This window comes from Triturus cristatus, chromosome 6 (genome assembly GCF_964204655.1).
Source record: "Triturus cristatus chromosome 6, aTriCri1.1, whole genome shotgun sequence".
NCBI lineage: Eukaryota > Metazoa > Chordata > Amphibia > Caudata > Salamandridae > Triturus > Triturus cristatus.
Genome location: NC_140589.1, coordinates 260,685,455 through 260,699,843, shown reverse-complemented (window position 1 = coordinate 260,699,843; position 14,389 = coordinate 260,685,455). Strand labels below are relative to the sequence as shown.

The 14,389-nt window shown below is 45.8% G+C and overlaps 1 protein-coding gene across 1 annotated transcript in view; it reads right to left on the bottom strand.

Moving 5' to 3' along the window:
• Positions 1–678: 678 nt before the first annotated feature.
• HS1BP3 (HCLS1 binding protein 3) overlaps positions 679–14,389 on the bottom strand; it is a 375,233-nt gene continuing 361,522 nt past the window's right edge. The window contains exon 7 of the mRNA XM_085610620.1: positions 679–1,729. Coding sequence (XP_085466746.1) covers positions 1,486–1,729 — 244 coding nt within the window. The 3' untranslated portion in view covers positions 679–1,485. The remainder of the gene's footprint in view (positions 1,730–14,389) is intronic.

The following is a 14,389-nucleotide window of genomic DNA, read 5'->3' as shown; positions in this document are numbered from 1 at the left end:
CTCGGTGCAGCTCTCCTGATGTCTCCTCAACAGTTTCGGTCGGTCAACTCGAAACCGAAAGTGAAAGTACGAGTTCCAGGGCAGGCCCAGCCTGGCATGCCGCTGTTGTTCACTTTGCAGCCGGGCACCTCACCAACCCGAGTCCGGGACCAAAGCCGGAGAAGGCCGCAAACTTCAGGTCGCCAAAAAAACAGGTTCCCGGAGTCCAATTTCGATTTGGAAAACGAGTGGCACCGTAGCGTAAGATCATAGACAAAAGCCCGTCGAAAAGATCAGGATTATGACAGGATAGACGTGGGAGGTTGCGGAGGCCCTCGGGAGCCACAAGCCTACGCGGCCATCTTGGTTGCGCGCTAGGCTCCTCCCTCCTTTGAGGCATTGTTGATTCGTACATTTGCTAATGTGGGCCAGTCTTGTTTGGGACAAATACTTCTTTTCCAGTTTTTTTGGGGGTCATTTATGCATTTAGTTTTTTTATGATGTTGGGGCAGTAGGGTCTGCCAGCGTGCCTGGGAATGTGATTTTGTGGATGGGTTATTTATGTATTTCATGTCATGAAACATGAGTAATGGTAGAATGCCCGCCTTTTAGAGGAATGCAAATGGGAACAACTACAGTCTACAAATTTCTATCAATCCATATTCCATAATTGAAATAATAAACTTTGCACTGACAAGCTAGAATTATCTGCAATTTATTGATAAGATTCTAAGATTGCATAAAAGAAAAAACAATAGCCTGGGAAATCGACGTTCCCACTACAAAGTAAGTACACTTAGTTTGACTATATTATACACTCTGGCACACCTTTCCCACTGGATCTGAGGCACAGGTATATTCAGCGTGAAGTAAAGAAATATATGTGCAACCACAAAAAAGGTGATAAAAATATAACACCCTACTTGTGTGAACACATTGGGCTGGAGGGGTCTTTATTGCACTGTCTAGGTCTGGCATTGTTTCAAAAATACTGTGTCTATGTAGTTGTATTCCTTGAACTCATACTGCCACTGGCAGTGCAATACCTTACATCCTCTGTGAGTCATTTCTGTGGTCGCACTGTATTGTGGGAGGTAAAATGGCTGATAGATGGATAGTCAAATTACTCCCCAGGACAAAATAATCCCATAAAAGGACATCATGTATAACTGAGTGTGACATTTTATACGGCAAACCTTCTAAGCAAGATGTATGACAATATTAGCACTTCAATTTCCTCTAGAAATCTGACACTACTAAAGAAAAATGGATGCTACTCATTTGTAAATATTGAAGTTAATATGGGGCATCATAAATATCTATAAACCAAAACTAGCTGATGAAATAGACATTGAAAGGAATGTGCCCTGAGTGAGCAGCCAGGAAGGAAATGCTCTTCTAAGGACCCTGCATTAAATCTAGAATGGCGATTCAACCCACTCCACACCTCAATGCAAGGCAGCCTTTAATATGATTGGCTCTTTGGATTGCAGGGTTAGTCTCCCTTTAAAAAAGACTCAGTGAATCCTTATCTGAAGATTCATTGTCCTGAATGTACTTCAGAATGTCTATCTGACCCATCACTTCTATGTTCCGATCTGGTTGCTTTGAGGGTGGAGCTGAGCTGGGCACATTTTTAGCAGCAATTGTGGGTTTCTTCGGCAGGGCTGGCTTAGCTGGCAGTTTCGGTTTCGTTTTACCACTGGTTTTTGAACCCATCTTCAAAAGTTTCTCAAAATCCTCTTCGACTCTAAAAATTAAAGAAAGATATGTGAGGCAACTAGATAGCTTACAGAAGACCAAAAAGAATTGCAACACTTTGTGGCTTTTTTCCAAACAGGATGTGGAAAATTCAGAAAAAAACAAGTTTAGCAAGGATAATCTTTAAATATCCCTTGTGCATACTGACCCATTTACAGACTATTTTATGATGCATTTCCATCATTGACAGAATAAATGAAAGTTTTCTTAATGGTACCTTTTCCTACTTGAATTACAGTTACCACAACATGCACCTCTATGCAAAGATTGAAATAGTGTTGAGTTCATAAGCACAGGCTACATATGGTTGTCTTAATGTAAGGTAATGTGCACTTTCGTTGCCATGCAATAAACTCCTTTAGACTACAAAATAGAGATTTACTTACCTTCATTAACAATGTTTCTGGTGGATACATAATCTTGCTATAGGTTCTTCACCATCCAAGATTCAGATAAATCTGGAAAACATTTCCTCAGAACTAGCTCTTCACTGGAGCCAGATGGTGCCATGCAGATCCTGACGCAAATCTATTTGCCAAACATGATGACACCAGCCCATATATGACACCAACCAGAGTGCTGATGTATATTTCGGAAACATTTTCAGTGCTCCAGCGAGGCATGTCGTGAGGAACATCAACAACAGCAGCAATAACAGCCCATAATATGTCTGGACATCTTGGGATCTTGTTATGGTAAACAACGTTTACCACACAACTTTTTCCCCGCAGGTAATTACAACACGGTCGTTACGACGACCGCGTTGTAATTCCGCATACCATTACTCTGCAAGTTGGAACAACGACTTGCGGAGGGGGGGGGGAGAAGGTGTCAGATTTAAAATCCAACACCTTCCCTACTGTCCGCACAGACTGGAGTTGGAATAGTAAATTATACTATTCCAACATCCAGCGGCCCCCTCACCCCCCGCAAGTTGTTGTTACGACTTGCGGGGTGAGAGTATGCGGAATTACAATGCGGTGTAATGTCCTGCGGGGAAAAAGACTGCGTGATGACAAGGTATATTCCTTATCATACATGGCACTGACTCAACAAGATAGTATAGTGAGAAATCTGGAGGAGGATTATGTGTTCACCAGAAATATTGTTATCGAAAGTATGTATTGTGTTCTGATGAATTCATTTTCATCACCTTAAGAATGAACCCCGAAATGCTCCACAAGGTGGAAACAGTAGTGCTGATTATGTAACAAAGTCATGTTGCCATGCCGTCATGCAGTCCTACCCTGGCAAAGTATCCATCACTGTGATTGGGTTGTGAGGCAGTAATGTTTATCAAACAATATGCAGCAATTACCACTTGACCGCCTGCCAGGTGTCAGCCACCAGAAAGCCTGTTGCACAAATACCTTCCAGGGCGGTTTCCTGGCCAAGGCATAGCACATCTTGATGCCAATGTAAATGGTACATTTAGTGACAGCCTTGCCTCTGTTGGCTCTGGCAAAGCCCACCGAAGGGTCCTGTGACGTGTGGTTGGTGTAGTAGATGGCATGGCTGCAGTACAGCCAATGCAGCAGCTTCTCTGCCTCAGTATGATGAGGAGGTGGATGATGGAAGGGGAGCAGACTAGGTCATAAGAAGGGCTGTAATCACAGTGAGCAAGAAGGCTGGGCAGATGAGGAGGGGCATTTTGCCTTGGAAGAAAATTGCACAAGGTAGAGAAACTTGGAGGCTTTGAAGTTATCCAACCCTACCCGCTGAAGTTATTGCTACTAACAACATTGTCTTCAGAGAAAGACGTCTAAAAGGACAATTGCACATTTACTCAAAAAGAGATGCCACTAAAAGAGTCAAACTTACACAGAAGAACAATAAACAGCGAGAGATAAAGTCACCTTTCAGAAAATGTGCCTCTAATGGCAACCTAAACAATCATGACTGATCAGCTGGTAGGACAGTCAAGTAACCCTTAAGTGCAGCCCTGCTTTTAGAGCAGCAGATCAGTGTACAATGTCCTCCTTGCTCAGTCTGTGACAAATAGGATCAGCTGTGACTCCTCCACAGCACTCGAAGCGATGGAATTAGAAGAAAGGTGCAAACAGGCTCTGAGGCCAGCTGAAACATTCAGAGGGAAACATGATATGCCACAGAATTGAGGACACTTCCTGTTCACGACCGTAGTGAAAGGATGCATGGATGCATGGATAGTCAATCAAATATGGAGAATATCACTTTAGTCACTTTGTCTCTAGGTCTCACTCATGGTCCTCCAGAAAGCACCGACTGAGCGCATTCATGCTCAAACTGACAGATGGGCCACTACCAGGTAAATTCCTTGTAGCTGCGTACACTGCCGCAGGCAAGCCCATGAACCTACACCACGCTGACAGCTGATGTACAGAATGGTTGTGGTGCTGTTTGAGAGAATCTGACTGGAGCTCCTTGAGAAGGAAAGGAGAAATGCCTTAAATGTAAGATAGACCATCCACAGCCCCAGCACATGTGTGTGGAGATAGTGCTCAGACACAGACAAAAGCCCTGCACTATACATTACCTAGACGGTCATCCAAGCGAGGAGGTATTAGTGCTCACGGTAGCCTGTGCTTGAAGAGGGCCTTGAGGGTGACTCACCTCAACAGTGGAGAGGTGCATCCACCAGTGCAGGTCCAGGTGTATCGACTGGAACAACTGTACCTGAGCCAAGAGGCTATCTTGGTGATTAAATCACAGCCATCACAAGCTCTTCTGGAAGACCCTCATCCACCATCTGGCATTCAGAACCAGCAAGATACACAAGGCTTGGAGGTCATGCAGACAATGGACTGGTAGTTGGGTCTGAGCCAGCTTCTTAAATATGTCCTGCTGAATGAACAAGCAGATTTATAAGCTTTGTCTCAGGCGTACTTGAAGACCGCGAAGTAGTAAGAGTAGAATCCTGAGCTCTTTTCTTCCTGCAGCACAACCTCCAGGGCCTCCTTGATTCAGCAGGGCAAATACCACTGCCTACAGAATGGAAGCATGTGACGGAGAGAACGTACTGGCAGAAGGACGATCGTCCAAAGAGAGGGACAGGATAGGTAAGGCGGAGCCTTTGCAGATCAGCTGGATAGCTCGATGCTCTGCTGTGATTATCTTCCCACTGCTGGAAAATTAGGAGGCCCCTCATCCTCCTGCTCAAGGCTCATACATCAACACCTGCCACAAAAGGAGCAGTACATTGCTAGGACATATAACCTGGTGCTGTCATAAGTTGAGGAAACTTTGATAGGGTTGCACCGAGAGAGAGCTATAGACAGAGTCAATTTAGGTGTAGAAAAACAGGAGCTGATGTCAGCGTGTTGTTTGACACCTTTTACACTCCTCTGTGTAGTCATATCCGGTGGGAGGAGTCACAGCTGAAGCTGCATGGTGCCACCTTGCAGCGCTGTGGAACTACTGTTGGGGAAATGTTTCCGGAACACTCTGAGGTCTGGATGGCTATTCTTAATGTTTAGAAATGTTATGGAATATAAGAGCATGGGCTAAAACCCTATAATGACGATTTTTCCAATCAGCATTATATTTCTGTTCCATTTAAAAACAATAACCAAAAACCAGTAGAGTATGAGTAACTCTTTTGCACTGGCATATTTAAGATATGACAGTGTGATTGCTAAATTCATCAAACAGTGTCCTCCTGTAACATACAGAAGAGAAAAACTGATAAAGAATATATGAAGAATATGATTATCACTACCACAGTGGAGAGTAAACCAGGGGCCATATTACAGAAAGTGCCCCGTGGCACAACGGGCGATTGCGCTCTTTTTGCACGCCCCCGGGGCACTTTGGTATTGCTGAAGGGCCGCAGACACTTTGCGGCCTCTTATGTAATACCGATAGCGCTGGCACACATAAAGCACCAGCGCTATCTGCAGGGGGCGTTCCATCATTTGCATGGGGGTGTGCCCCATGCAAATGAGGGAATCCCGTTGCCTCTGTACCCAAGCCATATTACAGACGTGGGCGCAGAGGCAAAGAAGCTGTCAGTGGGTGAACTGACAGTGTGCCACCTAAAAGTTGGCATACTGTCAGTGCGCCCCTGAGAGCAGCTCTCTGGGGTGGGGAAAGGGGGTCCAATGCACACTCCAGCCATCCCCTTGTAGGCGGGTGCAGTCACTGACTACACCCGCCTGCAAGGGGATCTCTAATCCCCCTTTAAAGTCCAGGAGGGTTGCCGCCTGCACTGTGAAAACACAGAGCGGCTGTAAAGCAGCCAGTCAGTTTTTCACCTGAATGCGCTGCCCCCACGTATGCCTTGGGGAAGCGCGTTCATCGTAATAGGGTGCATCTTCATTGTTTACACCAGGCGCACAATTTATTAAGGGTGCGCCCAGCACAAACAATGAAAATGTGCTTATTGTGTAATGTGGCCCTGAGTTTCCTTGAGTTTCATAAATGTGACAGATATGAAGCCCGATAAAATAGATACTATACTTTGACTTACACAATTCAGGAATTAAATAGACCCAGGCAGATTGTTAAACATATATCATGTCATTCAGATTTTGTGGTGTATGTGTTAGTCTGTCCTTGTGACAAGCAATTTGTTCGCAGTAACACCCTGTCAAGAAAAGAATATTAGAACATCTGATGGCCATTAGGTGGAATGACATTTATTACCCTGTTGCATGCAATTTTAACAGCGAGCATGATGGTAAGTGTGAACTTCTCAGGTATTGTGCGATAGACACAATTAAGGTTAAATCACTGGCTGGTTACAACAATTTGCGTCTAAGGAGGATGGTGTCAAAATACATCATTGAACTAAAAAACAGAATCCTGTAGAGACTGAATAACCTGCGCTTGTGTTTAAAAAAGCCCCCAGGTGAGCCAAGGCACGGGTGCATATGTAATAGTATGTGGCGAGCGCTTGGTCCCCCACAGCCCCTGGGACTGCCACCTCCCCAGGGCTATAAGTTAAATACTTGTGGGGGAGATCCATAAGGCCTCCCCCGCAGCCCCAGGGACCGCCATCTCTTCTGGGATTTCTGTTTAATGAAAGCGGTGAGTGCATGGACTCCCCTGCAGTCCCGGGGGCTGCCACCTCCTCAGGGCTTAAAACTAAAATAATGCGGGGAGAGGCTGTGCGAAGCCCTCAGCCCTGGGGATCGCCACCTCCCCAGGGCAGTGAATAATAGTAATGCGGGGAGCACTTGCAGTCCCCCCCCCCTCCGCAGCCCCAGGGAATGAAACCTCCCCGGGGCTCAAAAAATAATGCCGTGGGTCTGTTGCAGACACCCGGTAACAGGGACTACCACCTCCCCGGGGCTAAAGTTAAGATTGGAGGGAAGCCGAATGGCCCCCCTTGTGGAGCAAAAGATGGTCCTGGGGAACGCCCCAAGGCTGGCTCCTACTATGTCCCAGGGTGCCTACAAATGGCTTGGAGGGACCTTTACCGTTCCTGGCACGCCATAGCAAATGGTGATCCACTTTGAGCAAGCGAGAGCATTTTGCTCTTGCTTGCTCAAAGCGGAGAACAATCGCTTAGACAGAAAGGGAGCTGCATGTTAGCTGTCTCCCTCAGTGGGAGGGAGCTGACAGGGACACAAGGGCCTTCAGGCTCCCCCCATGGTCCTTAACTTTTGCAGTGCATGCCCTGGTCCAATAAAGGCCGGGCCCCGGGGGATGGGAACCCCACAGCCAAAATCGTCCCTCGAGTGGGGACGCACAACCCTCCTCCCATTATTAATATTATTTTTAAAAACATTTAAAAAAGAGGCCGGGCCCGGGGGGATGGTGTCCCTGGGACAGAAATTGGCCCGGGAGGGGGGCCGTGTGGCCCACCTCCCCTATTACAAAAGGCCTGGCCCTGGGGATGGGGTCCCCGGGGCCCAAATCAGCCCAGGAAATGTACTGATTTAAATACCTGGGTATACATTTATATGAATTTTTAATATTATTAGATGTAAAAAACAAAGAAATACTATTGGGTGTTACAGCCTCTGGCAACGGATGTGCATCCACCCCATGATTTATTTATTTAATTTGAAAAACAAAGGCCGGTCGGGATGGTGTCCCTGGGGCCAAAATCTCCCTCCTCCCATAACAAAAAAAAACAAATGTGGGACCGGCAAATTGCCTTTCTCAACCAGTCAGCAAATGCGCCTCCTGGCACACTCCTGGTTGGAGGATGAAGTCTCCTTGGCTACTGAGGGTCCGTGGGGGCCAATAAGTCCTCCTATTACCTCCAGTGAACCCCACACAGCAGGATTGCTGAAAGGTCTTCGGAGGCCATGCCCGCTTTCTCCACCACTCTCCAAATGAGCCTGCTGGTTGGGGGATGAAGTCCTCTTTGAAGCTGCAGGCCCTTAGTGGCCAAGAAGCCCTCCTGTTACCTCTAGTAAGTGTGACACAGAGGGATTTGTGAGAGCTGATCGGATGTCCCGCACCCTTTCTCCAACACTCTCCAAACGTGACTACTTGATAAAAACCATAGAAATTCATAGAAAAAACTAAAGGTTACAGGGATGTTAAAGTTGGGAAATAGAATTTAAAAAACCTTGGAAATTTACTGAAAAAAACAAAGGTTACAGGGACATTAAAGTTAGAGTGACATTTCACTCGTACAAAAGCAGAGAAATTCAGCAGTTATAGTTAGCTTAGCCAAGTGACCCCACATATTACATCACTCATGACATGGTCTTCTTTAATGCTTACTTTATTTCAGGTTCTCTCGCCACAAACCGACACGTTTCAACATACAGTCTTGCTTAAGGTTAGTAAGTCCTTCTTTATTTTCCACATATATACTCTGGCTCATTATAGCCATTGTGAGACATTATGTGAACTGTAGTTGCTAGCACAATAATTACCAAAACTCAAACCAATTTGATTAAAAACACTTTCTACATAGAAGCAGCATTTCCCTTTCGATGTTCAATTTTAGATGGTATTAAAGTTGTGTTTCCACACCAAAAATGGCATTTATAACATCTCTAGTAATGTTGGCATTATAGCATTGTGATGTTTATAACATTTGAAAAAAAGTGAAACCTGTTCCATATATTGTCCCTGATTTAGTAAAGTTGGTATTATAGCATCGTGATATTTATAACATTTAAAAAAAAAGACAACCCTGTTCCATTTAGGGTCCCCGATTTTTGCTGTTTTTTCTTCTAGATCAGGCTGCCTACTGGGGTCTTAATTTACTAATTCATGTTTCCTCACTCAAATCAGCTCAGATATGCTTTAAAATCGAGTGCCAGTGTGTTTGTGTTCCTAGTTTTCAGTGTGCCCTACCCCATCCGTGAGCCATAATTTCATATTTTTTAATAGAAGTGGAAGGAAGAAAACAGAGAAAGTGGATGAACAGGATTACAGCAATGGGAGGATTCTCACATTCGCCAAGAGGTTTGACCTACTGAAAAAACAATTTCCCATGGGGGGTAGTAAACATCAGCAAATCACAAGAAGACACGATGAGTGAATCAGACGCTGAAGTTAGCGAAGGGGAAGGAACCTCAAGTACATCCACTAAGACTACTTTTTTAGGCGAAATGAGATTGAAGTATATAGATCAAAGACCACAGAGAGGCAGAGGAAAGGGAAGATGCAGATGTCAAAGCAGAGGGAAAGGCTATCCCCTAGGTCAACCAGGCACCGGAAAATAAGAAGTTAACAATTATGCAACAGACAGAAGACACAATAATAGAAACAAGGAAGGAAGAGGAGAACCTGTTAATCAACCTCTAAAACCATCATATGAAGGAGGAAAAGACAATACTCTTAAATAAGGGACTCAGATGCTGCCGTGAGAAACATTTTGAATTTGCAGAAACGAAAACTGACATATACATGTTTGTGCGCAAGCTAAAGCTGGTCAAATATTTTGCAAAGAACAATGTAAGGAGCAAAAACAAAGAAAAACAAAGTAGCCAAGAGACTGGCCTAACCATTGAACAAACATCAGACATAAAAACCATGATTAATTTGATGCACGAACTAGAGGAGGTAGCCCTAACGGAAACACAAATATTGGACCAATTGGAGATTGACTCAGACAACTATGTACAAACAAACTGCACGGCAAAATCCAAATTCTGCCTGGCCGTAACCTCAGGAAACATTATAGACACGTTCTATGAGCTAGTGGTCGAAGACCTGGACAAAATGGACAACGACATCACCCCGTCACAAGATCTCTGCGACTCCCTCGCCTCATTCTTCCACCGCAAGATTGCCGACATCCACAACAGCTTCGGCGCACCTTCCTCACACCCAACCGTCGAACCAATGCACCCCACCGCCACCCTCCGCACCTGGACCGCAGTGACCACCGAAGACACAGCCTGCACGATGAACACCATCCACTCCGGATCTCCGACTGACCCCTGCCCACACCACGTCTTCAACAAGGCCGACTCCACCATCGCACCCCAACTCCGAGACGTCATCAACACCTCCTTCGACACCGCCACCTTCCCGGAGAGCTGGAAGCATGCCGAGCTCAGCGCCCTACTGAAGAAACCAACAGCGGACCCCACCGACCTCAAAAACTTCTGCCCCATCTCGCTCCTCCCTTTTCCTGCCAAAGTCATCGAGAAGATCGCCAACAGACAGCTTGCCGCCTTCCTCGAGACGAATGGATCCCTCGACCCCTCGCAGTCCGGCTTCAGAGCCAACCACAGCACCAAGACCGCCCTCATCGCAGCCACCGACGACATTCGAGCCCTTCTCGACAACGGGGAAACAGCGGCACTCATCCTCCTGGACCTCTCCGCCGCGTTCGACACGGTCTGCCACCGCACCCTAGTCCAACGCCTCAGCAACACCGGCATCCAAGAGAAGGCACTGAAGTGGATCATCTCGTTCCTCGCTGGAAGAACACAGAGAGTCCGCCTCCCCCCGTTTCGTTCCGAGGCCACCGAAGTCATCTGCGGCGTCCCGCAAGGATCATCACTCAGCCCCACCCTCTTCAACGTCTACATGAGACCTCTCGCAGCCATCGCACGCCAACACAACCTCAACATCATCTCCTATGCCGACGACACCCAGCTGATCCTCTCCCTAACCAGAGACCCCGACACCGCCAGAACCAGCCTCCACGAAGGGATGAAAAACGTCACCGAGTGGATGAAGAACAGCCGCTTGAAACTGAACTCAGACAAGACGGAAGTCCTCATCCTTGGACCATCACCCTCCGCCTGGGACGACTCTTGGTGGCCCCCAGCCCTGGGCACTGCCCCCAAGCCGACAGACCACGCACGCAACCTGGGCTTCATCCTGGACTCCTCCCTCTCGATGACCAGACAAGTCAACACCGTCTCCTCTTCATGCTTTCACACCCTCCGCATGCTCCGCAAGATCTTCCGATGGATCCCGATCGAAACCAGGAAGACGGTCACCCAGGCCCTCGTCACCAGCCGGCTGGACTACGGAAACACCCTCTACGCCGGAACCACAGCCAAGCTACAGAAAAGACTACAACGCATCCAGAACGCCTCCGCCCGACTCATCCTGGACATCCCTCGACGCAGCCACATCTCCGGCCACCTGAGGAACCTGCACTGGCTCCCCGTCAACAAGAGGATCACGTTCAGGCTCCTCACCCACGCACACAAGTCTCTCCACAACCTGGGCCCCAAAGTACCTCAACGACCGCCTGACCTTCCACACGCCCACCCGCCAGCTACGGTCCGCTAGCCTCGCCCTCGCCGCCGTACCACGCATCCGAAGAACCACCGCCGGAGGCAGATCCTTCTCCTACCTGGCGGCCAAAACATGGAACTCCCTCCCCATCCACCTTCGGCTGACCCAGGACCACCTCGCATTCAGGAGACAACTCAAGACCTGGCTGTTCGAGCAGTAGCGGCCCCCTTCCCCCAAGCGCCTTGAGACCCTTCCGGGTGAGTAGCGCGCTATACAAGTGTTATGATTGATTGATTGATTGATTGACGTGAAACACACAGACAAAAGGGAGAATCTAACATAGGCTGAAAGGCTGCCCTTGAAACAATTGATGGACAACGATACACTGGAAATCAAACCCGCAGACAAGGGAGGGAACATGATGTTCTTAAACAAAAAAGATTACATAGAGGAGGCATGCTGCCAACTGAACGATATTAATAACTATGAAAAGCTTGAACGCAACCCAATAAATGATCTCACATTAGAGCTGAATAAGAAACTGAAGCTATGGCATGAGAATACACTGTTGAGCGATAATGAACTGCTTTTCCTGATGAATGACAGCCCCATTATTCCTAATATATATTTCCTGCCGAAGGTGCACAAGACTCTTTCTAAACCACCTGGAATACCAATAATCTTCAGTGTGGTGCACTATATGAGAACATTTCGACATATGTGTACTACTTCCTTGCCCCCATAGTAACAACCTTGAGTTCATACATAAAGGACATGGGGGACTTCCTCAGAATCCTGGCAAATACCTGCTGGCAAGAAGGATACTCGCTAGTAACAATAGATGTGGTGTCTTTATACACATCCATAGATCTTGATATAGGAGTGAAAGCAATTTAGTATTTTCTGAAACAGCGGAGCATCAAAGAATTGAAACACTCAGAGAATTGAAACACTCAACATGATCGACACGTGTATAAAAAACAATGTATTCCTGTTCAACCAACAGCTGTATGCCCAGGTATGTGGGACAGCTATGGGAGTCTCCTTCTCTTCAAACCATGCCAACCTAACCATGGGTTTGAGGGAGAAAAACGTGGCTTGGAGAGAGGAGAATGAAACCCACACATAGAAAGTCAAACTTTGGCTGAGATTCATCGACTATCTCTTTGTGATCTGGAATGGGACCAAATCAGAATTCGAAATGTATTTTAACATCTTGAACAACGACGAGGGAAACTACTATTCACATGTAATGTGAGCAGTAATCAAATCGAGTTCTTGGACGTGAAAGTATATATTCAAGTGAACACCATAAAACAGCACTGTATAGGAAGCCCACTGCCATAAACAGTATCTTCTATGGATCAAGTTTCCACCCCAAATCACTGAAGAGAAGCATATCCTATTGGGAGATCCTTAGGAGCAAACGGAAATGCTCTGATGAGAGGGAGATGGAGGAGCAATTCAAAATGACTAAACGAAGATTTATGAGGAGGGGATACCCAGTCAGAGACATAAAACAAGGAATAGAATGTGTAAAAATGTTGATTCGCACACAAACACTGGTGAACAAGGAGAAGGAAATTAAAACAGCCAAGAGTAATGAAACAATCAGGGTCATTCTTACATTCAGCAAGGAAAGCCAACAAATGTATAACATCCTGAACAAGTATTCGAATCTACTCAGTAAGGATACTGACATTGACCACAATGCACGTGAAAGACAGAATGTAACAATTAAAGACAGACTAGTAAGAATTCGCTTTATAAACAAAAAACTACAAATATGGCGGGAGAAACACAGGAAAGGATTTACCGGATGTGAAAAGTGTAAAGCGTGCCAAATTGGTCAAAACATGAAACAATATCAGGACAACAGGGGACAACAGGTTTCCATACGTCACAGGATCACTTGTGAAACAAACTATGTAGTATATGTGACTGAATGCCCCTGCGGGCTGAAATACGTGAGCAGCACAATATGTTCATTGAAGAAGCACATTCTGGAACAAATCAGCTCAACTGTTAATAAAGATCATAACTATGCCCTGGCAAAACACTTAGAAGGGCATCCAGACGGGGACTGGAAGAGTCTGCGTTGTTATGGAACAGCTATGTTAAGAGATGAGAGAGAAGGAGATAGAGTACTCAATCTCAGACGCCTGGACTCACACCTGATTATAAGACTCAAAACAAAGATCTCTTTCAGCTTGAATGCGGATGAAGAACTTCATGCACATTTGTGACATATATGTACATGAACAAGGATGTCAATTGTAATGTACACCAAGGAATGCAATCTGATAGAGAAATAGAGGATCCACAAGGGGGTGGCGAATAGAACTTGGCACATATAACACAAACCAGAGAGGAACAGAAAGAATCAAGACACTTAGTTAATATTAAAGCTTGATTAAGGGCTACACAGAGTAGGCATGTACAGAGTAGTATAAAAAGCAAAATAAAGAGGGAAGACACTAAGTCAGCAATTAATGTAACATCTATTTGTGACAAATAAGAGGCATAAGACGGCAATATATTCTCCACATCATAGCTTGAAGAGTATTGGTGAAGAGAAAAGAACACTGAGCGCGAAATGAATTGTAGGTTTCAGTGCACAATTTCCAAAAATAACAGCTTATTAACTAACCTGAGGCCCATGTGCTCCATTGTACAAGAGGAACCAAGCAAGCTATTCCACACTGTAGATCAATCCACACATCACAGAGGAAACAGTATGGGTAAAACCAACAGAGCACTATGCTCATGGTTGATGTGATGTAGAAGTGAAAGGCAATTAACACCACACAAATGGGAAGTGTAACGCCTAGATAATGCTAACACTATGTGCTAGAAACACCTAGCACTCATATCCCACACTGGTGTGAAACAAGTCAGGGCAGTATTAATAAATTTGAAATTATGGCTCACGGATGGGGTAGGCCTCACTAAAAAGTAGAAATACAAACACACTGAGACCCAAGTTTAACGCATATCTGAGCTGATTTGAGTGGGGAAACATGATAAGTAATTTAGAACCCCAGTAGGCAGCCTGCTC